Genomic DNA, 24,317 nt, shown 5'->3' on the forward strand with positions numbered 1-24,317 from the left:
TATATCTGGACCTGGATTATATTTGCACATAAAGTTTTATCATGTATGCAAACTTTGTTGGTCCTTATTTAGATCAGCAATGGATGGCTTGATAGGTAGAATGATGTTCCGCAAGTCACTCGATCATCTGACAAGAATATTCAGGTCTACTTCATTTGATTTAGAAGAGTGTCATACAAGAGCTACCTCAAGTTTTGGAAGTTGGAACATATTTGAGAATACCTTGATCTTGAAATTATGTTTGTGGCTGAGTCTTTGATTTGGAATTGTGAGCGAATAAACTGATGTAAATTACATTATCTGCAAGTAAAGAGTTGCACAGGATACATTACACAAAACCAAAATTATATGTAACTTGCAAATCTGCTACCACTTGGGTAATGGGTCTTGACTACTTGAAGATTGATATGCCTTACAAGTTATTAGAGTCAATACAATGGCATAACTATCAAAGCAGATTTGAGACAAAATGACATAACATCAGTGACCTGAGCTTGAATGCACATCTACCCTCTTGACAAATGTTGTATTGTATTGAAAAGACTTACAACAGCAAATATGCAAAATGAAAGTATAAAACAATGAGTGCCATTACATGTCCGTTGCCCTGATGCTTCTTTGTCGTAAATATAGCCAGCCACTCGAACAGACATTATATAAGATCCGATGGGGCTAGCCACATCAATGGTGCTGAAAATGGTTCCTAAATGCAGCACACCAAAAATTTCTGAGGTAATGGTGGGCATCAAGGACCACTGAGAACCATAACAACACCAACTATAACAGAACCCAAACACAAATTCCCAGGAAATCCAGATGCGATAACTAAATGACCAGAAGCCATGGTTGCTAGCGTAAGAATCATAAAAACTGGCCTTGGCCAGCCTCTTTTCTGGAGGTAAACATCTGATACATAACCAGCTCCAAAACGTCCGAGAAAATTCCGTATACTCCACAAAGAAACCATTATCCTGTTAAGGTCAATGAAGTACACAATATAAATAAAGTTAGAGCTCTCATTAGATGAAAATGGCATGATCTGGTATTATTCTAAACTTCGGATATTTTTAGCAGACGATTTAGATAATAAAAACGAAAGATGTTTTGCATTGTGTATATAACGATGAGGAATCGGCAAAATCTGATACCTTATTTGCTGCCTTGTTGCCAAGACCAAACTTATTAGCATGTTTGCTGTGTAGGTTTCTCCTTGGCATGATATACCATTGCATGTGGGTGATGGTGTTTTCAATTTTATTGTTGAAATTCCTAAAGAATCAAATGCGAAGATGGAGGTTGCTACTGATAAAATCAATCATATTCAGAAGAAAAAAAACTGGCAAATTCTAGATAATTAACAAGACAAAACAAATTGAATATATACAATTTGAATGCTATAAATTGTAAAAATCTGAAATCAAGAGCTTACATTCATACTATACACAAACTAAATCATGAGCAATTTGCTCGGATTAGACATAGATACAGTCATACCTCTCTTTCATTACTTGGGATTCATAAGAAAGAGTTCGAGGTCGCAGAGATGGAGAGAGAGACAGAGGGCGATGGTGATAGTGGCTTTATGCGTAGTATTTGTTTTTGTGTGTAAACCGAACTTCTGTCAGGACTCGGGAGGTAGAACTGTAATAGGATACGATTCATGAGACGAGAGTATAAACCAAAAAAGTGCGACGAAACCAAAAAACGGGAACAAAAAGTGGGACTACAAATTATACTCATGTTGGCTGACATAAAGACATGTTCGGGACCACAACATTAGTATTATACTATACTAAGCACACATACACATATACATCACAGATCAAAGAGATTTAGGTTAAAAAAGGGTTACCTTTGTAGTCAGGGCACTCGTGCAAACCATATTTGTGCATTTCCTTACGGGGGCGCATGAACCAGTCCATGATCTTCGATTTCGTTACAAGATTAATTATGATTGAAAGAGGGGTTAGGGTTTTTTAGTTAAAGGGAGGCAAGAGACTCGTTTTTTCGCGGGCTTCTCTAAAGACTACCCCTACACTCGCTAATGACCGTTGTTATACCCTAAAACCCCTTTCTACCCTTCTTATTTTAATTTTTTTAAATTTTTTTGGGAGTTAACGGTGCAAATCTAACGGAGACAGACGGCCGCCACCATTTTAAAACGCGGAGGTAAAACCGAGCCACCATTCTGTAGTTTTTGAAGTCCAGCCACCGTTTTGTAAAATTCGTCAAACCTCAGCCACCACTTTGTCATTTACTCATCTCAATTTAATTTATGACCCTATTTGAAAATTAGCGGTTATCGGTTAATTGTTAGCGATTTAACGGATCGAATTAGCTGTTTTGACTAATCGATTGAATGAGATGTTTTGACTAACGGATTGAATCAGCTGTTTCGTAAAACTGTTTGGTTAATAGCTGATTGATTAGTTTTTTCTGACACAAACCAAAAGCAATAATCCAAAAAACTCCTCAGAGTAGTTTTTTCAAAATTAGCTTTTTGGATCTAATCATCTATTTAAATCCACTAACTACCAAACACTAATATTAACTTATTTTAGTGGTCAAATTTCTAAAATACCTCAAACCTCTAATTTTGCTCAAATCTCTAACTTCCAGACAGCTGTTATCGTATCCTCTGTTCCTACCACACGTCTATAATTAATCATCACGCTGGTACTGTCATACGGTCAATTTGGTCCACATGGGCAGGTGTGACAACCCTCTTCCTTCTATTGAAGAAACTTTTATAACAGTGAGTAGGATTTTTAATACTGCGTGCCCCTAGAGAATGTATACATTTACTATTTATATGTAAGATTTTTATAATATATAATCTTATAATCTTTTCTAATAAAAATTTAAACAGCAAATTTTTATTCAAGAGAATTTTTTTTAAATGTAATATAAAACTATATTTTAAAGGAGTTTTAGAAAATGTTTCAAAAACCTAAGTATACAATTGAATTAGACAGCTAGAGTATAATTGAATATTTGAATGGAGTAAGAGCATCTCTAATTGTGCTCCTAAATCATTTCTTAAATAATTCCGTATTAGTCGTGTTTATCTTTTTGAGATGTTTGTGTTTGTTTTGATGTTTTGGTGTGTTTTGTTACGGGTTTTGATGGTGTTTCTAAGAAGGACTTACATATTTTGGGTGATCCGCACGACTTGTATCAAATATGACACGGTGGCGAATATCGGAAGAGTTCAACATGACTAACAATTTTACATGTTTCGGGGTCATTTGTTGATCTAATACCAGTTGATATAACTGATAATTCTGAACATTGGGCTAAAATTGCTACTGCTTATGTGAAGGTCAATTGCAATGCTACTAAGTTTACAATTGATGTATTTTGGATTGCTCGAGATTTAATTGTAATACTTTTTAGATTAAAAAATTTGAATATTCTATGTGTTAAGCGATCTGAAAAACAAAAGGCTATATATTTAGCTAATTTTTTGTTTCATAATCAGGTTGTAATTAACAGGTCGAGAGCTTGTCTCGACTGGATTTCAATAATTTATTAAATTTTTTGCTTTTCGTAAAAAAAACAGACTAAAGGTGATAGTTAAATTAAGACTTATAATTGATTAAGCGGCTTGGAAAAGAAGTAGAAATGCCCAAATAAAAATTAGTATTCTCAAATTTTTATAAATTATTAATATTTTTTACATAAACGGATGAACAAAAGCCTGACTTCTTAGAAAAAACAGAAGTCTTGATGCGAGACACGCACGTGCTGATATATTATACAGTTGCAGTCTTGCAGAGTGTAGACGCAAAAATGATTTTTAAATACTAACTTTACATTTGTTAATTCAACGATTTAATAGAAGCAAGATACCAAAAAAGGAAAACTTCGCTATTATAAACTAATTGACTATTGTTTCAACTTTTGTAGACACTTGGTGTCTAGATAATAAACCTTAACTATGATTAATCATTTTGAGATTACAGTTGTCGAGTGGAGTTGAAATGATAAGTTATATATGCTTTTCTGGATACACTAACCACCTTTTTGTATCATGTATTTAGTATAATATTATAAAATCTAATGACCATAAAATTACTGCTAGATGCAATTTGATGTGATGATTTGATGTTAGAATAAGTTATCAGGATCAATAAATTTAAAATAAATTAATGTTATCTTTTTATGTGATGGGAGTTGATCTCTCTTTTTCAACATTGATCAATTAGACAGTTTTATCAGCCTGATGCTATCAGGCGTCAACTTTAAGCAACCGAGCTTTAGTTGGTTGCCCGCCCCTGTTTCATTGTATTTGTTCAATTAAATCAATATAAAGTGATGATATATGACACTATTATATTCTTATAAAGTGATATCGTGCGAAGAATATGGAGAATTTGACCCTTCAGAGATATATGGAGCACCGGGGAGTGGATAGTACTCAAGTACTGGACACCCATAGTTTATGTAAGCTCTAGTTATTTAATCGGTAGCACATATTAGTTATTTAGACACCACTGGACATGGGAACTTCTCCGCCAAAATTTTACTAATCTTTTTAGCTTGTAGCTATGGCGATATATGAGCTGTGCTCTCACTTTTTGTTATGCTCACATTAATCGTCTGCAAATGCTAATATTGAGAATAGTCTATAGGCAACTCTATATACTGCGAAAACCAAAATTGCAGTATAGCTAACATCGCTTGCAAACCAACATAGAATATTTGCATGTACATGAGATAAAAATTACTACTATTCCTAAAAAATCTTAGTTCTTAAGTTACATATTATGGTGTGAGAAATTACTTACTGATAGGCAACAGAGAGTTTTAATTCTTCAACAGCTGCTGAAGTCTGAGCTTCCAAAATGGATTGGTCTTCCTCAATCATCATGTCCCTATCTATAGGAACATCACTATCACCACTAACTCCCACTCTGCAAAGTCGCTTGGTTCGCACAAGCGGTCTCTTCGTTCTTTTCCGATTGAAACTGCATGTTGCTTTCTACGCTGTGCTGCAACATGTCCAACTGTAGATCACATACAAGTTAATACCCCTCTATCCCATTAGAAAATCCCACCACCAATCTCAAGTCTGAAGTAAATTAATTAAATCCAGCAAACAAAATATTAAGCGAATAATACTACTCCGACAAATTATGACCTGAAATTACGTCAATTCAGAGTTTACATTTTCAGCTCTTCTAAATTGACAAAAAGACGTTCCTATCTTCCGGTCACAGTAAACAACTCAAAGCGATATTTATTTCATAATCACTGCAAAATTGTTCTTCAAATGTCAGCCAATTCGAAGTTCATTTCCCCGGATATAATACCACATTGGGAAAAAATGCGATTAACCTTCCCCGAAAAAGTACTATACAGTTATCATTAATCAATAATAGTCCAAAGATTATAATCATTGTAAACAAACATAACCAAAGAATCTGAACATTAATAACAAAAATAGCCCAATTATCAATTTAATACTATCAATAATTAAATTAAACATACAATATATCGGAGTTGGACAAACCCCAGAAAAGCATACATTTCTAATTTGAACAATAGATAGGTAGCAGATATAACAGAGATATAGGAAGCTTGTAAGTAGAGACGGGGTGGAGGAGTTGACCCGAGGATTTGATTGGGTCTCTTTTGTGAAAAGCTAGAAAGATGCAAATCAGTATGATACCTTCTCTTGTGACGCCAAAGATTCGAATAATAGCAGCAGGACCAGAAAAATTAGGCGACAACTCTTCGTGACTCTCTCCGATCACATAATCAATTTCCAGCTGCTAGAATACTAACACAGTTCATAAATTAAGAGCAGCTGAACAAATCATTCACTCGCAGATGTTTGCAAAGTGTGAGATATATCCAATATTAATTATAAAAATATATATATATGAAATGCCTTGAAAATCAAAATGATATAACACCAAAGTAGTTTGACAAATCAATCACCAGCTTCTTATATCTCTGTTATATCTGCTTATAAGGAACATAGAGAATGTATCAATCCTTCTTTATGTTCTTTATAAGCAGATATAAGGACTGATATAACAATCCTTATAACAATCCTTATAAGCAACTAAATTACTGAACTTAAGATAAGTAAACAATGGATAACAAAGAAAACTACTTATTTAGAACATAGAGAACTCATATTCATATATATATATATATATATATATATATATGTATGTATGCAGAACATACCTTCGGGGGAGATGAATTAAGTAGTGTTCTTGAGAGATGGAACGAAAAGTAGCACATGAGCTCGCCGAGATGAAGAGAGAGACATCGAGCTATTTAGCGGACTGTTATGTGTAGTATTTGGTTTTGTCTGCAAAGTCAATCTCTGTTGGAAGAGAGAGTCCTAATAGGAGACGGTTTTTAAACATTAGTATAGCATTGAGACGAAACCAAAAAATGTGAGACGAAACCAAAGAAAGTGAACAAAAAGTAGGACCACAAATTATACCTGTGTTGGAATATTATAGTATAGTATAACAACATATCTTAGCTTCGCATAATAAATTATTGAACTTGCTGCTAGTGACAAAATCGGGAAGGCGAGTAGGAAGTTTGGTAATTGCTTTATTTTAAAATATTTTAAAAACCCTACTCCCCTGCAATGAATGAAAAAATAAATGTAAGTTCATTTTAACAACACAAAGGTTAATACAAAAGTATATGTACTTCTAAGATTACAAAGGAAAAAGAAGCACACTTTTAAATGTATATTCTTTCGCATTCATATAGCGAACTTTAGATGTTAGCAGGAAACTTCTCATGGAAATAGAAATGAGTTGAAGAAGAATTTTATAGAATGATAATTCTATAGTTACACAATTTACCCAGGTTTATCTCTTTAACTGTCATAATACATCCGAGAATTGCTGATAAAGGGAATACAGAAGCAAAAAATAGACATACCAATAATAACTTTGAATAAAATTGTACACCATAGGAACTCTAGCCTTGCACCAAGGCCTTAATTCATCTGTGGAACGACCATGGCATATATTAACATATCCATATGCTTGGAAAATGAACAATGGTAGACATATGCATAAACAACACAATGCTCCTGCAAGAAGAATTTGTACTGTCATCTAGTTGAGAAGTAGATAAATTTATAAGAATGTCAATGATCAATCAGAAAACTTATTATAACAAAAAGCTAACTTTACACAGTTAACATAGTATAATTAAGATAAAAGGCATGGCCTACTTGAACTAAAATGAGAATTTGAGAACTGAGAAGTTCCGGTGACAATGTAGAAATTTTCAATTTCAACTATGCCAAGCAGCTTCAGTCAATGGCTTACATAAACCCGCTTTTTGTAGTAGGCAGCATCGTAAGCTTGATGCATTGTCTAGAAACCAATATAGCCTGCATTAAGAACCCCATTTGACCTTGCTAGTACAGAGAGAGCAAACCAAAGTGTAGACTTATTCTTTGCACCAGACATAAGGTGACATATTCCTCCAATTGATAACAGGGCATATAAACTCTCAGAATATCTGCACATAACAGCACTAAGCAGCGATCAACATTCATTTTCAACTTCCACATTAAATATTGAATAAAGGGAGGAGTATACATTGATGAGAAAAATATGGAAGCTGGATTGAAACAAAACAATATTGAGGCCCTCAGTGCTGTCCTCTTATACTTCAACACAATAACTGACAACCTGTTAAAAAGAGAGTAGCACACTACTCAACTTGATGAAAATTTGCAATTTAAGTATACAAAATCATACACAAAACAATATTATCCAATACATGAGGCCGTAAAGAGAAAGCACACAATTATAAATATAACTATATTTCTCTAGAAACTGAATGCTACATTTATAAATCTCTGATTAGATTTCCCCAAACTTCTAAATCTAATTTTGTACTCCCTCTATTTTTTAATATTTAACGCTTTGACTTTGGACACGTACTTTTAAGTGCTTTGACCGAGTAGCTAAAAATATTGTTTTTAAAATTTTCTTTTTCTGAATAAAAATATATAATCAAAATTTTAATTCACAAAAAAAATCAATCAAAAATAATAACTTTTACTATCCGGTCAACTCGCCAAAAAATGTGTGCCAAAAGTCAAAACGTCAAATAATAAAAAACAGAGGGAGTATATCTTATTCTTCAACTTTAATCTAGACATCACATCTGTTCGCCAGTGACGCAAACATCATTGAAGTGTTTATCCATATAGTTTATTATTTCCATTGAAAGACGCAAAAGGTCCAAAGTATTTTACACATAATAGATAGACCCACTAACTGTAACTCATATAAGCATATAACTACTGCCTGCGCATGAGCTATAAGCAACTAAATTACTCGGCTTTATATAATTGTCAAACAATTATAGACATTAATATAGATAGTTGTAGACGCACATACACCGGTAGTCATGTAGGATATAGTAACAACCAACTCATGACTCACCTATGGAAATACACTGCCGCAAAGACATATGCTATGTTATTAAGCACGTAACCAGATAAGCCTAGCACAGCCCTGTATCCAACAAGCGGAACCAAGGAAGCAAAAACTGCAAGTCACACAAGCATGTAACAGTATCAATACAACTTCATAACGTCAATATTTAAGATTGCAGGTCTTCAACAGTGACCAGTAGCTTATTAGGTCATGAGATTCTGAATTATTTATTATTCAGTTAATATACATCAAGTATTCAAATATATATTGTTAAGTAGGCTGAAGTTATCTAGTTTATCTATAATATGCTTAACTGTTTATGGGCGGGGTTTTATTTCTCACTTAAGGTTGTACCTCATAAGACTTGATAACCAAAACATTTTTGGATATCAAATTAGGTCTATTTGTTTAGAGGTTGTAAATTTCTGATCCCCAGTCAATTTTTAATCGTTTTTGTTGTCATAAATCAATGCTACCAAATTCTATCTTGCAATATCAACCCTTCCTATAAATTCAATAAAACCAGTTCTACATATCTGAAATACCACAAGCATGTTGGTCACGAGACCTCAGATTTCTTTATAATCCCCAATATTCCATATTTGCAAGTTATAATTTACTAAAATAAATTTTCAAATTCATTATTCTTTTCCGAAGGCATAAAAACAGCCGGATTCAGGCTTACAACTAAAATAATACTCTATCCATGTCCAAGATAAATCACTTCATTACGCAGCCAGAAACAAGTTCATTTAACAAGAATGCATTATACTACTCGAAACACGAAACACTTTAATACATATCTAACACATATTATACAATATAACAATAACCGCAGCCGAAAGTAAAAAAGACACACATTTTAGGACAATCAAATTAACTGAAATTGTAAGTAAAGAAACGCACCAGTTTTGGACAAAACGAAAATGCAGAAAGGAAGCAAGGGCCAGAAAACATAGGACTGCTCGTATTCATATCCGCATTGCGCGATACGAACAAAGTAAACGCTATCCCAGACAATGCTGTTTTCAATTAAGGAAGCCACATACGGAAATTTGATGTGAATTGATTGATTATTTGGTGAAGAAAGCCAATTAGGGTTTATAGAAACAGATGTATCGTAGGAAGAGACTGAGAGATCGGCAGAAGATGATTAGGGTTAGTAGTAAGAGTCTTGATGCAATTGCGATGTTAGTAACGAGGCGATTGTGGTGATCTCTGTTGGGAGAGAGAGACGTGATAGGATACTGTTTGTAAACGTCGATAGTCGGTACAACACTGAGACCAAACCAAAAAAAGTGGGACGAAACGAAAAAACGTGAACAAAAACTAGGACTACAAATTATACCTATGTTGTCTTATTATAGTATAGTATAGTATAGTAGTATAGTATAGTATAGTATAGATTAAGTGCAAGTGTTTGGTTAGATGATATCTAAATATGATAGGGGCCCGCAAGGGTTGGTTCAGCTGGTTAAAGAGGGGATATGTATCTTCTTGATCACAGGTTTGACTCCCGAAGGGAGCAGAATTTGTGGTTATGCCTCCTGTATCAGAGCCTGTCGTGCTTAGGTGCGGTTTACCTTGGTTCACGTAGTTTGCAGGCTATTGCGTGAACTCGTGGGTTTACCTAGTGCGCACCCGAAGGGTAGCGGCTGCGGGTTCCTACGTTAAAAAAAAATATGCAAGGGAACTTTAAATTTTATGATATTTGTACTTATCTCAAAACATGGAAACTTTTTTTTTTGACAATGCAGGCATATATGCTTTACAAATTAGTATCTGAGGATAAACCCACCACTTGGGCTATCCAATCGTGCTAAAAAAAAACATGGGAACTTAGTTATATATGTTCATCATGGTCACTCCAAATTACATAACTTTTTAATATGAAAAGATTAATTACTTACCAAAATTAATTATGTAACTCTTAATTACATAGTGATAAATCAAACACAAACATCTTATTTAACTTGAAACTGTGTGATACTAACTTAGGTACAAGAAAGTTCAATTTCCTATGCAACTTGAAAGTTGACGAAACAATCTGTCAAAAAAAAAAAAAAAAGAAAGTTGACGAAACAAACGAGGCCTAATCAATTTCGATGATTTATAGATATAGTTATTTTTTATAACATTAAATATCCTCTAAATATTTATATCTCTTATAACAATATATAACTTATTTCCAAAAAAAAAACAATATATAACTTATTTCATCACAAATAGAGGTTATTCTTTTCTTTTTGTAAATATCAATGGTCAGATCTTTGACTCTTATTAATATTCTACTTAAAAATAATAAAAATACAATCTTTTTCTTTCACAAATTTTAGTTGAATTTATCTCTACTGAATTTCAATATTTTATTTATTATTCACTTAAATTAAAAAACATATTAATTAAAATAAGAATTTCTCAACTAATTTAGGAAAAAAGCCGGGTTTTGAATTTATAGTTTAAAAAAAAAACTGATTATTTTAAAAAATTATTTTATTCAATTATATGGATATTCAAAAGATGACCACTTCCAAATCCCAACCTATTTATTCAATATTTCATTTTTGGCATATATTTATAAATATACCAACTTTTTAGAAACTATTTACAAAAATACTGTCAAGTTAATTTTTTTTTTTAAAATACAATTTTTTCTCAAATTAATTACAAAAATACGACTTGCAATTTCTGTAACCTTGCATTTGCAACCTCAGTTTGCCACGGTTGCAAATGAAGTTGCATAAGTTGCAAATGAAATTTCTCATTTGCAACTGTTGCAAATGGTGTTGCAAACGAGGTTGCTGAAGTTGCAAGTCGTTTCAACTGTTGACAAACGTAGTTGCAAATGAGGTTGCAGAAGTTGTAAGTCGTATTTTTGTAAATAATTTATAAAAAATGATATTTTAAAAAATATTGAAAGTAAATTTTGTAAAAAATTTAAAGAGGTTAGGCAGTTATGAAAAAAGCCCATTATTATTTCTATTTAGTATTTCATTTTTTCTTTTTCCACATTGAAAGTACCCATCTAATACATGTACTATTTCTTTTACTCCCTCCGTCCCGTTGTCACATTTCCTTTTTTGTTGGTCAAATTGACTAATTTTTGACCAAAGATTACAAGTCACTCCTTCATTATTTTAAAAAACTGACAATCATCAATATACTTATATAAAGGAGAAGCGAGGGGCGTGTAGGTGGCGCCTCTCATATCACTCCGTCTATTTTTCTAATTTTTTGAAATTTTTGGATGAAAAATATCAAAAATCAGAACTACCTTTTTTAGTTTCTGATATATTAGAAGCAAGTTTCAGAATCTGATTTTGTTTCAGATTATTTATGAAATATAGTAGCTTGAAAGTTTTATATGATTTGTTTTTATATAAAGGAGAAGTCGCTCCATTCTATTTTTCTAATTTTATGAAATTTTCGAATGAAAAATATTAAAAATTAGAACTACCTTTTTTAGTTTCGGATATATTAGAAACAGGTTTCAAAATCTGATTTTGTTTCAGATTATTTATGGAATATAGCAGCTTAAAAGTTTTAATCTGATTTTGTTTCAGCGGATATATTAGAAGTAAGTTTCAAAATCTGATTTTGTTTCAGATTATTTATGGAATATAGCAGCTTAAAAATTTTAATCTGATTTTGTTTCAGATTGTTTATATATGGGAAAGAGTAGCACACAAGTCTCTCTGCACCCATAAATACCCCTATAGGTTGTAAGGTTTTTGATCATATAAACACAACCTACTCTCTCTCAATACCACAACCCTACCTCTCTCTCTGGTGATAGTTCTCTTGCTCGATTTCTAGCTCGGTGGTGCCGTTCTTCTGCAACGATAAGTGAAGGTTGTTTATACGGTAATAAAAAATAAAGGTTGTTGCAAGCAAAGGTATAGACCGTTATGTGGGAGTCGACAAATCCAAACACGGGAGGAAAATTATAGTCTTTGACTTGATATTGATGGATGATATCAATAAATTAACTATTAGTGATGTATGTTTGTTGGTTATTCTTTTATAATGTTTGTTGTTGTTAATTTTTATATGATTTACTTTGTATACATGAAAATATTATTCATGCATTATCTGTTTGCTCCGTTTAAGCAACTTTTAAGTGAATGCTGTTTATACAATATTAAAAAATAAAGGTTGTTCCACGCAAGGGTAGTTATAGACTGCTATCTCACGGATTTAACTTACATGTTTTTGTGCACAATCAATCCAAAAAAATTGGAGGAAAGTGACAATGTAAGAACATGATCACTTTTAAAAAAAAAACACACAAATAAAATTAAGATTCGTCGTGTTTTAAATTGTTAATTACGTGTAGAAATTTATTTTCATTTTTTCACCATGAATTATAGTCCAATTTTGAAATTTTATATATTAGTATTGGTATTACATCAAGATTTTTATAATATAAAATTTTTTATAGACAGCCACAAAATTATTATACTCTACAAATATAAATATTAAATAAATTATTAATATAATTTTTATAAACCGCCGCAACGCGCGGCTTCTCAACTAGTTACATCTTAAAGTAGATTAAAAGGTATTTTTGGTGACATATTTTTTTTACTTTTTTAATTGATAAAATATTAAAAAATTGTAGTCAAATTTTGGTCCATTTAATCGGCACAAAACTAAATATGAAAACTAAAATGGGTAATATCGTCCTCCCTTTATCACTAATCTAAAAACACCCATCTCTCTCGCTGCGTCTCTCTACACATCTCTCCCGATATCTCTCTCTACAAGCCCTAGGTTTAATTTCTCAGTGAATCAGCAAATCCCATGAATTGATTGATACAGAGATATGTTTATGCTCTCGCGATTTGCGTGCTAGGGTTTCAGTTCGCTATTATTGCTCAATTACATGCTATCAGTTATGAATAATAAAGATGATGTAGATACAGATATCAAAGATTTAGGTGAAAAGATTGTTGCTTTTGATGAATCTAGTGATGGTAATGATAGTCTAGATGTTAAATGTAACGATGGTGATGAAGCTGGGGTTTCTGAATTGAAGAAAGTTTCAAAAGATAAGATTTTGGGGGAAAATGAGGGGTTGATTGATTGGGTTGGTGGCGATGAGAAAGTTAAAAAAGGGAAGGAGATTAGTGGTCGGAATGACGAGAGTGGTCGGGTGGAGGTGAGTGATAGTGGAGTGCGGAAAGGGGAGAAGGGGAAGGAGAGAAGGATGAAAAGGGTTGAAAAAGTCGAGAAATATGAGGGGTTTGAGATAGGGGATTTAGTTTGGGGGAAGGTGAAATCGCATCCTTGGTGGCCGGGACAGATCTATAACGAGAAATTAGCGTCGCCGGAGGTTTGTAGGTTGAAGACGGCAGGGTATGTGTTGGTGGCATTTTTTGGTGATTGTAGCTATGGTTGGTTTGATCCTGCTGAGCTTGTGCGGTTTGACTTTGGTTATGCTGAGAAATCACGGCAGGTGAGTTCTAGGACTTTTATTAGAGCTGTTGAAGAAGCTGTTGATGAGGCGAGCCGGAGGCGGTCTCTGGGCTTGGCTTGTCGATGTAGAAATTTGTATAATTTTCATCCAACAGCTGTTGAGGGGTATGTTTCTGTTGATGTTGGTGAGTATGAGTCAGGTAGTGTATACTCTGTTGATCAGATAAGAAGATCAAGGGATGAATTTAAGCCTACCGAGGTGCTTGGTTTTGTGAATCAACTGGCGTTGTCACCTACTGAAGTCAAGCATGAGGCCATAGAATTTGTGAAGGATAAGGCCACTGCTCTTGCCTACAGGAAAGCAGTGTATGCGGAATTTGATGAGACCTATGCACAGGCATTTGGTTTAGAGCCTGAGCACCCTTCTCGTGCACATATGCTAGCCCTGAACCAGCTTCCAAAAGCAGCAAATCCAGGTACTGAATTATTTTTTTCATAGTTGATATATGTCTTTTAGGTTGTTACATGCATTATCTTGTTTTGATCTTTCATGCTTTTGAATTCTGATACATGCTGCCCTGTCCTTGGTATTACTTCATTATCAGATTAATGTCTCTGACAGCCAAGTTTTCACACGGTTCCTACTTGAACATTTTCATGTATGATACAGTATGTATTTGCTTCTATAGGACATTTTGTGTTCGTATTCTCCATTGTGTTTAACTTTTCCTCTCTGAACTTGCTAAAGGGTTTGTGTACGGACTGTTATGTTTTGGTGAGTATTTATTGATTACTCTAATGCATGCATCTCTATTTCTGCATCATTTTTTGCTATGGCTACACTTTAGTTGACATATTTTTTGAGTAGTCTTTCTAATCTGAAAGTTTTAGAAATCCTAGAATGTGGATGATATTGACAAGTTTAAGACTCAGGAATATTTTGATGACTGACATTTAGATACAGAGATCTGTTTGATTTTACTGAAAAGCATAAAAGAATTGGAATTTTGATAGCTCATGGCTGTTCTCTAGCGGAGAAAGTAATATATAAACCTGTTATGTCTATATGTAGAGAAGAAAAAAGGTTATTGATCAAAAGTAGTAGATACACAATATGCAATACTAGCAAAATGATTTGATTGATGGAGCACAGATGAGCAAGACATATAAAATAACAAAAGTAAACAAAACAAGGAGTTTTATCTGTAAACTCCAGTTAAACAAATGTGCCATTTAAAGGGCAACTGTAATGCTCTCTTAAAGAAAATCCATTATGAGGCAAAAAAACTGTTAACAATTCCATTGTAGTGTTTTTGATCGGAAATAGTAGATACACAATATGTACTAACAGAACTGGAAACATTATTTCTTGTAGACTGTAGTGATGTTCGACTATAATTTATTTGCGCAGAATAAAAGAAACTTGATGGTTTAATTCAATCGCTTTTGAGAAAATACTTATTTGAGATTATATTTTGTTGTTGTATCTTATGTTTTGTTGCAAGTATCTTGAACTTCTTGTTTTTTTTTGCTAAATCAATTACCCTGAACTTTTGTGTTCATTAGTCGTCCTACTTTTTGGAAATTTTCGTGCAGCACAATAATGAGCATATTTTACCATTACATGCAAGTGTGTTCCATGTATTGTGACCTTTCTTATACTTATTTGATGGTTTGTTTGTATTTCAGTTCCATTAAGTGGCCCTCTGGTAATTGCTGAAGTCCTTGGTAAGGGGAAGGGTTCTTCAAAGTCTAATAAATCCAGGGAGCGTGCAAAGAAGGATCAGTATCTATTTAAGCGGAGAGATGAAACAAATGACTCAAAGACTAATGTTCCTGTCCTTCCCGGCGAAGCTGCTTCCTCAGAGCAGCCAGTTTTTGTAGATGGCTCTTTGGCAATATCAGCCAATGAGTGCCCTTCGCAAAAAAAATCAGCAAAGGTCTCTAAAAAGCACAAGGATTCACTAAAACAGCAAGGAGCAGAAAGTTCAGTGAGAGGAGCAATCTCAGATCTGAGACAAGAAGCAGGTGGGAAAGGAGATATAAGGGATGATAAGCCTTCTGGCTTGGAGTTTGGCCATTCTGACTCCCATATGAATTCGGTTAATTCTTCCAATAATAAACCAGTGGGTGAAGCTCCATCTCACTCTTGCCAAGCGTATGAAGCAAAATCTTCCCAGAATGAGGGAACGGTTGTAGGGCTGAGAAGTCAAGAGAGCTCTAGATCTGATTCAGTGGTTGATGGCAAACATGACAAAGCACCTTTAATGACCATTGCATCTGTTGGAAGTCCTGAGCTGTCTTCGAGTCAAGCAGCTAAAACTGAAGTACATGGAGAACAAGCTCATGATGGTGGTGTTGGACATCCTTTGGGAACAGGTAATGCAAAGTCTAATAAAGATGGTCTAGATATAAATGATGGCATTCAAGCAAAGAAAGTCAAGGTCCGTAAGCGACCTGCTGATAAAGTGAACAGTGAGAATTCTGTGCCATTGATGAAGAAGAAGAGAAAGAAAGAAACATTAAATTCCGAAAATTTGAAAAATAATCAGTCTTGTGGAGAAGTTGAGGCGTCAGTGGGGAGCATAGCTAAATCACCTGCGCAAGTTGCTACCGCCTCCCGAGAGGAGTTGCACGTGGAGCTTCAGGGGAATGGAAGTAAGATCACGGTCGAAACTATTCTGGCACAGAAGATGAGTCTAGCGGAGAAGATAGAGTTGGAGTCTCCAGAATTACTTCATTCCTTGAAAGCTTTTGCTCGCAGTTACAAGGGAGGCAGCAACAGCTGTATGGAAGCTGTTCGGCAAGCTTTCCTTAGATATCGTTCACTTGTTTTTGAAAAGAGCTTGGTCCTATTGCCAGCTGACAGTGGGTTGGCCGAAACTCATATCAGTGAGCCTCCAACTGGTACCAAAACCGTTGATATCCCTGCTGAAGATGTTAAAGAGAGACAATTAATCAAACCCCATAGACAAGTGGCTAGGCCTGAAGATCCATCTAAAGGCGGGCTGAAACGGGGACCATCTGATCGCCAAGAAGAAATTGCTGCAAAGAAGAAGAAAAAAATTAATGACGCGAAAGAATTAAAAACAATGAAGGCCAGTCAGAAAACTGTAGTTATGCAGCAGGGCAAAGAAGTAAGCGGGCAGAAAATGAAGTCAATTAAACCAGCACCTCTCAAAGAAGCACGCGGGCCCACAATGAAATCAACGAAGCCGAAAGCTCTCTCAGAAGCAAGTGTGCCAACAATGAGATCACTTAAACCAGCACCTCTCAAGAAGACGGAGCCTTCCGCAAAAGCACCAGGTCCGTTGATGTTGGTGATGAAGTTTCCACCCCAAGGAACACTGCCATCTATGATGGAACTTAAGGCTCGGTTTGCCCGTTTTGGGCAATTAGATCATTCTGCTACACGTATATTCTGGAAGAGCTCAACATGTCGTCTGGTATATCGACGCAGGGTTGATGCAGAGGCGGCATGTAGATTTGCTTCTACTCATAACTTGTTCGGGAATGCTGATGTCAGGTATTTCACGCGGGAGGTTGAAGTTGCGGCATCTGTAGCTGAACAGGGTAAAGTGCACAAGGATGATTCATCAGTGGGAAACTCACAGTTGACAGATTCAGCAGTTGAGCAAAGACCAGCCAGATCCCTACCTCAGCGGACACTGCAACAACCAGGTCAGCCGAAATCCATCCTTAAGAAGTCAAATGGTGACGAGACCAGTGGCACAAATGGCGGTGGTAAGGGAACTCGTGTAAGATTCATTTTGGGTGAGGAAGAAACAGATAGAGGGGGAGAACAATCGATGATTGGTAATAAGAACATTAACAACAATGCTAGTTTTGTTGATGGTGGTGCATCTTCTTCAACTAATCATGGATTGGGTTTTAATAGTAAGAATATTGTCATTCCTACATCTTCCTTGCCTATACTTCCTGTACCTACTGCTGTTGATATTTTAAGACCGCCGAACTTTTTGAACCATACTGAATTAGCACCAAGAAATGGTCATAATATTAACAGTGTGAATGCACCATCCACTATCCCAACTCCCCCTAATGTGGATATCTCACAGCAGATGATGGGCCTTTTAAATAAGTGCAGTGATGTTGTTAGTAAAGTGACAGATTATCTAGGATATGTGCCTATGCATCCTCTATAAAATTGAGAAAAGTAGCAAGAGGGAGGGGGAGGAGGGGGAGGGGCAGGGGGGGTAAATATAAGAAAAATCATCATACATGAACAAAAGAACATACAGAAGTACCAAATAAGAAAAGCCCTTACAAGTACAATGAAGAATGAAGAAATGTGGAACTGGGTTAAAAGGTTTGCTAGGACTTGAAGAATGAAGATATAATTCGGCCAAATAAATGGTCATTTCAGAGCTGAACAAAGTGGGTTTCTTAGCACAAAGGGAGCAAGTGGTCATCCTGAAGATTTCAACCGGATAATTATTCTGCGCTCTTTACATGATAAAGATATGAACTTGCTTTTGTTGGGCTCTATGTATCGTGTAGCTGAAGGTGAAGCTTTTACTTCGTTCTGATTCAACTTGTGATTTAGTGGCAATTAAGATAAATTATCTGGCTTATAAGTTTTCCGTAGACGATTTGCTGATGAACTGGGTCTATATAGTATTATCGTTGTAATGTTAAATTGCCGCTGAACTTTGACGTTAGTTTCAAGAACCCCTTGCTTCTAAAGCGAAACTATGGTTTTAATTTTTATTCTCGTTAATTTTGTTGTATTCTCATTAATTTTATTGTGGTCTTAGGTAGAGTACCGATTGATAAATGTCATGTTTGTTAATCTTGGCGTATGGTGACCCGAAACTTGAGCATGTTTTTGCTTTGACGTACTTGTATACATGTACAAAATTCAACATAGTTGAACCATGTTATATGAAGTCAATTTATGTGACGGCGATTTACCTGTTACAAATGTACAAGTCGCATACAGAGTATTGTAGTGAGAACTATGATTCAATGACAGGAATATCACGAAAAAGAGAAACATGTAACATGAGTACTCTAACATACATTAGAGTTCGACTATGAGAGTATCCTGGTAGGAGGCCTATTGTAAATAACATAAATACATAATATGTATCGGAGTTCACCCCGGTAAGAGCCGTATTGTAAATAACATAAATACATAATATGCATCGGAGTTCACCGATGAGGATATTGTAAGTTCACCATAATAAAAATAGTTGTACTTGCCAACTTTCTTAGTGCAATAAAACGTATCACCATTGTACTCGACAACTTCTCTTATTCTGGTTTTAGAGATTTCTTTTGACCGTTTCATACTAGTGTCAACCTATATTGGCGTAACACCATCTCTTTTTTAATAAGATATCAATTCTCAGCTCCCGTGACACCAAAAACTAATAATAATGACTACATCTTTCTTTATCCTTGTTCATCATCCTTCTGTTATTTTGCCATATTTAGACGATCAAAACAAAACGTAACTGCATCATTCCAAGAAGCACCATTCATAACCAAACTCCTGAACCTTTCTCGCTTATCCGGCTAAGGAAGTTGCAGCTTTATCATCTATGCTAAGGGCGATACGCTGAGAATGGAGTATCGACCCTTAGACATAACTGTGATATCTGCAACAGATCTGAAAAATGTGAACATTTTCATGAAAATGGCGGTTTTTGTGGAGGTTTACATAAGCGGTGAACATGAGGAGTCACCAAAGACGAAGCGCAAGACACATATGGACAGGAGCGGGGGCTGTGATCCAGAATGGAACCACAGGTTCAAGTTCACCGTTGAGGAAGCTTCCATTTTCAAGAGTTTCATCAACTTTTATCTCAAGGCGGAACGTGGACTTGGTGATAAGGTTGTTGGAGTGGTTCGGATTCCTCTTATGGATCTCCTTCAAGATTCTAAAGATAACAAGACATCGCAGGACACAGAGGCAGAGTATCAGGTCTCAACAACAGCAGGAAAGGCTAAAGGAAGCCTTAAAATTTCCTTTAGGTTCGGAGAAAAATTTGTACAACAGGTTGAGGCTAATCCCCCTGTCACAAATACTGCTGCACTTCCTGAGGTATATTCACCACCGAAATCTAATGGAACTGATGTTGCTGGTAATGGTGGATATTATCTACCACCCCCAGGTAATGGAACGGATGCTGGTCATGGGGGATTTTTTATTCCCCCATACGCGTTGCATGCACAGCCAGGGGCGGTACCAGGAAAATTCCCGGTTCCACCAGGGTATAGTTATCGAGGATATGGCGGTGGAGGTTATATTTATCCATATGCTCCAGCTTTTTACCCACCGCCTCCTGTCTATAGCTATCCAGGACAGCTTGTGGCATATGCGTATAATCCTGTCCAGCAGCCTGATCCAGTGCCAGAAAAGAACGAAAAATCAGGATTTGGTATGAACGAAAAAGCTGGAATGGTAGCAGAAGTTTTGGTTGGGGATGTAGTATCCGAGGCTGCAGAAATGGCACTGGAGGATGCTGCAGAGGCCCGTAATGAAGATATAGATGTCGGAAATACAGATGCCATAGATGTCAGACATACAGATGATACAGATGTCAGAGAAACAGATGAATGAGGTTGTGTAACATAGAGAAATGGCGGTGGAAGGCAATTTTGGTCGCTTAGTGGAATGAGGTTGATATATTTTAACATCCTTCATTAAGTTTTTGAAACTAGAGTTGATCATTGATTTTGTCACTCTCTTTCTCTACATGTATGCAACTAATAGCATACATTGTGATGAGGATCCACTGGTAAACTTGTTAATCATAGATTTTAGGAGTTTCATGTGGACTCGCTGCAATATATGCTGAATATTAGTGCAGCAAAGTATTGAGATTGTATATCTGGCTATCATGTAACTGTAAGCATTTATAATGTGTTCCAAATTCTATCTCTGGCAAATTACTGAAATCTGTTTATCAAGTTTTTTATGATCTTAATGGTGTCTTTTTACGATCCCTTCTGGTCTATACAAGCCTTGAGCAGATTGATTCTTTCAGAAACACAATGTGTTAGACTGGAATAATTGGAGATGTTAGACTTTTCTTTAATTAATATCAAAACCTTACTTTGAGACACTATTTTGGCCTACAATATAACTACTGGTTTCTATTACACCGTTTACTTTCATGGATAATTGTAACAATTGCACATAAAAGTTTTCAAGAAAGCGATTAGAGAAAACATTTTAAGACCGGAGGTTCAATTTGAGGGATACTATAAGGCTTAAAATAGGCGAGTAACTGAATCTATTTGTATCTGTATGTCATGAGTTTTTCGTGTTCTCAATTCTTGATCCTTGCAGAGAAGTTAGCCTGAAAGTTGGTATGCTGTCCAGAGAGCACTGTGTCAGCAGCTTTCACTATTAATATATTCATACATACATGCATGATTTCGAATGTTCTGCATCTCTCCTCCTGGTGTGTTGGATTTCTGTTTTTAGTCACCAGATTGGCTCATTGTCACTGATCCCGGTTGTGCATTGGAAAAAATTGTTACTAAGAAAAAGCAGGCTCTGTATATTCCTTTTGTTCTAATTACAATTTTGAAGGTACTTCTCCTGCTCTTCTTCAAATAGTTTGGCCTGGTTTCTCTTAATTAAGCCGGACAATGCTATATTTGTTATTTATATTGTTACGAATACACTTGCTACTATCGTCAAGGCCACTGGGATGTGGATTTTAAAGGTTGTGAACTTGAAGGTTTTGGATTTTCCTTTTCTTGACACAGATTTTCTCCTGAGCATAAGCGATTTGATCTCTAATTATTCTCATAAGGATACTAGAATCTTTGTTCTCACACTAACTACCACTGGCTTTTGACTACTTTCTCTGATCAACCTTGTATTGAGAAGAACCTCGTCTTTCTTGTTTGCATACTCGGATTTGGATTAGTACAAATAGTTTGTCGTAATGGAGTCTACATTTTCATCCATGGACGGTAACAGAATGATGTAATTATTTTCCCTTTTCTTTGCTGTTGCAGGTTAGTTAAATCTGGCCATCCTGGTTTGTTCATCACATCAAATGTTATTTCTTATGTTTATCTACGAAGAATCATCATTATGCATAAAAGTAACATTTAAATCAGTTGTCTTAATCCCGAAACTCTACCCCTGCAGCAGCGATGCCTCAATATTCCAAATGTCGTCCACCATTAGGCGCAGACCAGATAAAAGGTTCTGAAATTTATATTTGCAGATAGTTCTCTCAATTCAAGACAGTTCACTCTTAGTATCGATGGTATTCTTGTTGCTACTCGGTATCATCATCCTCTATTCGTACCTTAAAGCTGTTGATGAGACTTTCTTGTTTATTAGACTAATAACTAAAACAAATTAAGGAATTTCTTGTTGCTGGGTTATAGAGTTCATCGCCAGATATTTTGTGATTAGTGGTAATAACTTATTACTCTGTATATCCCATTGTCTTTGTAGTCCGTATAAAATATGGCAACAGTCTCAAATTATATCTCAAATTCAGCATCAATCGCCAAGTAATTAACTTACAACACTAGTTTGGTTTTCTGTAAAATTTAGACTTCCGAGTGAATCAGATCTGATGATAACATAGTTACAAAATCATAAATAAAAAAGTATAAATGTCTTATCTAAAACATACACACTGCGACAAAGCTTAAATTCTTGCATACAAAAGTTCAGTTTTAGTAGAGATCTCTTTAAATTTGCTTGTGTTAGAATATAATGATTCTGCTAAATAGCCTTTCCCTAACACCTTCAAGATTAGGTGAACAAGTCACTTGACATGGTATTACAATTCGACTTCTCCTGCTCCCAATATTCTCGTAATTTATTATTGACATGAAAACAAATTTATGCCCCAAGGATGGGTGCATGTTATCCACTCTCATCCAGAAATGGGCTTTCGACTGAGAGAGAGTTAGAATATTATGATCCTGGTAAAAATCCTTGATCTGGCTATGTGTCCGTGCTCCCTCGAAGATCGAGACAAGGTGCTTGTATATGATTTGATAGATAATATGTTTGTCGATTTAGATAATTCGATGGTATTTCCTTGGCTTCTTGAGAGATCGAGCCAAGGAGCTTGTATATGCTTTGATAGATTATATGTTTGTCGATTATTGACCTCGTGTTCGATCACCAGTGCTACAAAATTGTCTTATAAAGGAAAACCGGCCTTTCCAAGGATCCTGGTACTGCACGTGTTACCAAGCAGACTCTGTCCAAAACACACAGTAATTTGGAGTTCGTAGTGTAACTATTAAGAAGATATTGCACATACATTGCTACGAAATAAATCATGCGTTCATTACTAAAGATTTCTTTGTCTAATTAGCAAAGAAAAGCTTATTTTTTTGTCAGTCGGTCGAATAACCTTGTCAAAACTGATATGCACAATTATTCACATCCAAGTTTATGTTCCAGCACTTCTACTAGTTTACGCAACTTCAATTGGATGTTTATGATAGTTATTAATCACAGATTTAACTTTAGTTACACGGATTAAGACATTCAGACAGAGTGAAGCCAAGGTGTTAGCAGCCGTGCTATTTATATGATGTGACTTAAAATGTATTTTAAGAATCTAATATTTACTAATGCTGACATTCATTTAAACTCTCCTTTCCTTCTCCTTCTCTGATATTGTAGTATGCTCTCCTGCATCTTAGCATCTTAGCATCTTATAGCAACTAGTAGCAATAGTGCCTCTACTTTGATCACCAATATAATCACAAGACTCCCTCTGTTTTCCGATGCCCTGCATTTCATCTCCGCGCATCTTGTACTGCTGGCTGCATTCTCACCGCTCTGATTTTCTTGTTCTTTTTGTTCTGAAAACAAGTCATGAGTACATATGTGTTATAAGTCTGGATGTTATCTTCTATAATGATACTCAGCTTGGTCATGGACAATCTGAAATACATAATCTGGGACTGGGAGAACTCATTGCTCATGGTAATCCTGTCTTATGTTATTTTTATGAGTATTGCAGACCAAATTTCACTTTTCTATTTCTTTCACCTTCAATCTTCAAAGCTAGATGACTTGACTTCTTCCAATGTTTTCAACAGCATTTCAGCGATACACATACTTCTGTTCTTGATGGATCATTTGTCTAGGAGCGTGTTTGCCATTGTGATTTTAAGCCGAAGGATGTCTTGTTTGTCTAATAAGTCAGAAGTCGGCTTCAAGTCAAATATACGCCAGAAACCGACTAAAAATCCGAAATTAGTTTGAGGTACTTTTTTGCCGTGACTTAATTTTTTTGATAACAATAACCTGTAAATCATAGGTTAACCATAAATCACTTTTATTATTATTATTATATTTTTAATAACTCATAAATCATTAATAATTCTTCGGTTTAAATAATACTCCCTCCGTCCCAGCCATTTGTATACAAATGGCTGGGACACGGAGACCAAGAAATTGTGTAAAAAATGAGTAAAAAAAATGAGTAA

The 24,317-nt window shown here is 35.3% G+C and overlaps 2 protein-coding genes, 1 long non-coding RNA gene and 1 pseudogene across 3 annotated transcripts; 2 read left to right on the forward strand and 2 right to left on the reverse strand.

Moving 5' to 3' along the window:
* Positions 1-328: 328 nt before the first annotated feature.
* On the reverse strand, positions 329-6,011 carry LOC135146971 (uncharacterized). The gene is made up of 3 exons (XR_010284156.1): positions 5,675-6,011; positions 4,791-5,009; positions 329-971 (listed from the first exon to the last, which is right to left on the reverse strand). It is a non-coding gene; the product is annotated as an uncharacterized LOC135146971 (long non-coding RNA).
* A 921-nt stretch (positions 6,012-6,932) lies between these two features.
* On the reverse strand, positions 6,933-9,594 carry LOC108226885 (uncharacterized; annotated as a pseudogene).
* Positions 9,595-13,116: 3,522 nt separating this feature from the next.
* LOC108227632 (PWWP domain-containing protein 1) lies at positions 13,117-18,072 on the forward strand. Its single transcript, XM_017402879.2, has 2 exons — positions 13,117-14,335; positions 15,549-18,072. The coding sequence occupies exons 1-2, from the start codon at positions 13,327-13,329 to the stop codon at positions 18,023-18,025; spliced, it is 3,486 nt and encodes a 1,161-aa protein (XP_017258368.1). The 5' UTR covers positions 13,117-13,326; the 3' UTR covers positions 18,026-18,072.
* A 1,261-nt stretch (positions 18,073-19,333) lies between these two features.
* On the forward strand, positions 19,334-20,766 carry LOC108227050 (protein SRC2). The gene has a single exon (XM_017402049.2). The coding sequence runs from the start codon at positions 19,450-19,452 to the stop codon at positions 20,446-20,448; it is 999 nt and encodes a 332-aa protein (XP_017257538.1). The 5' UTR covers positions 19,334-19,449; the 3' UTR covers positions 20,449-20,766.
* The last annotated feature ends 3,551 nt before the right edge of the window (positions 20,767-24,317 follow it).

Source organism: Daucus carota, chromosome 6 (genome assembly GCF_001625215.2).
Source record: "Daucus carota subsp. sativus chromosome 6, DH1 v3.0, whole genome shotgun sequence".
In the NCBI taxonomy this organism is placed as follows: Eukaryota; Viridiplantae; Streptophyta; class Magnoliopsida; order Apiales; family Apiaceae; genus Daucus; species Daucus carota.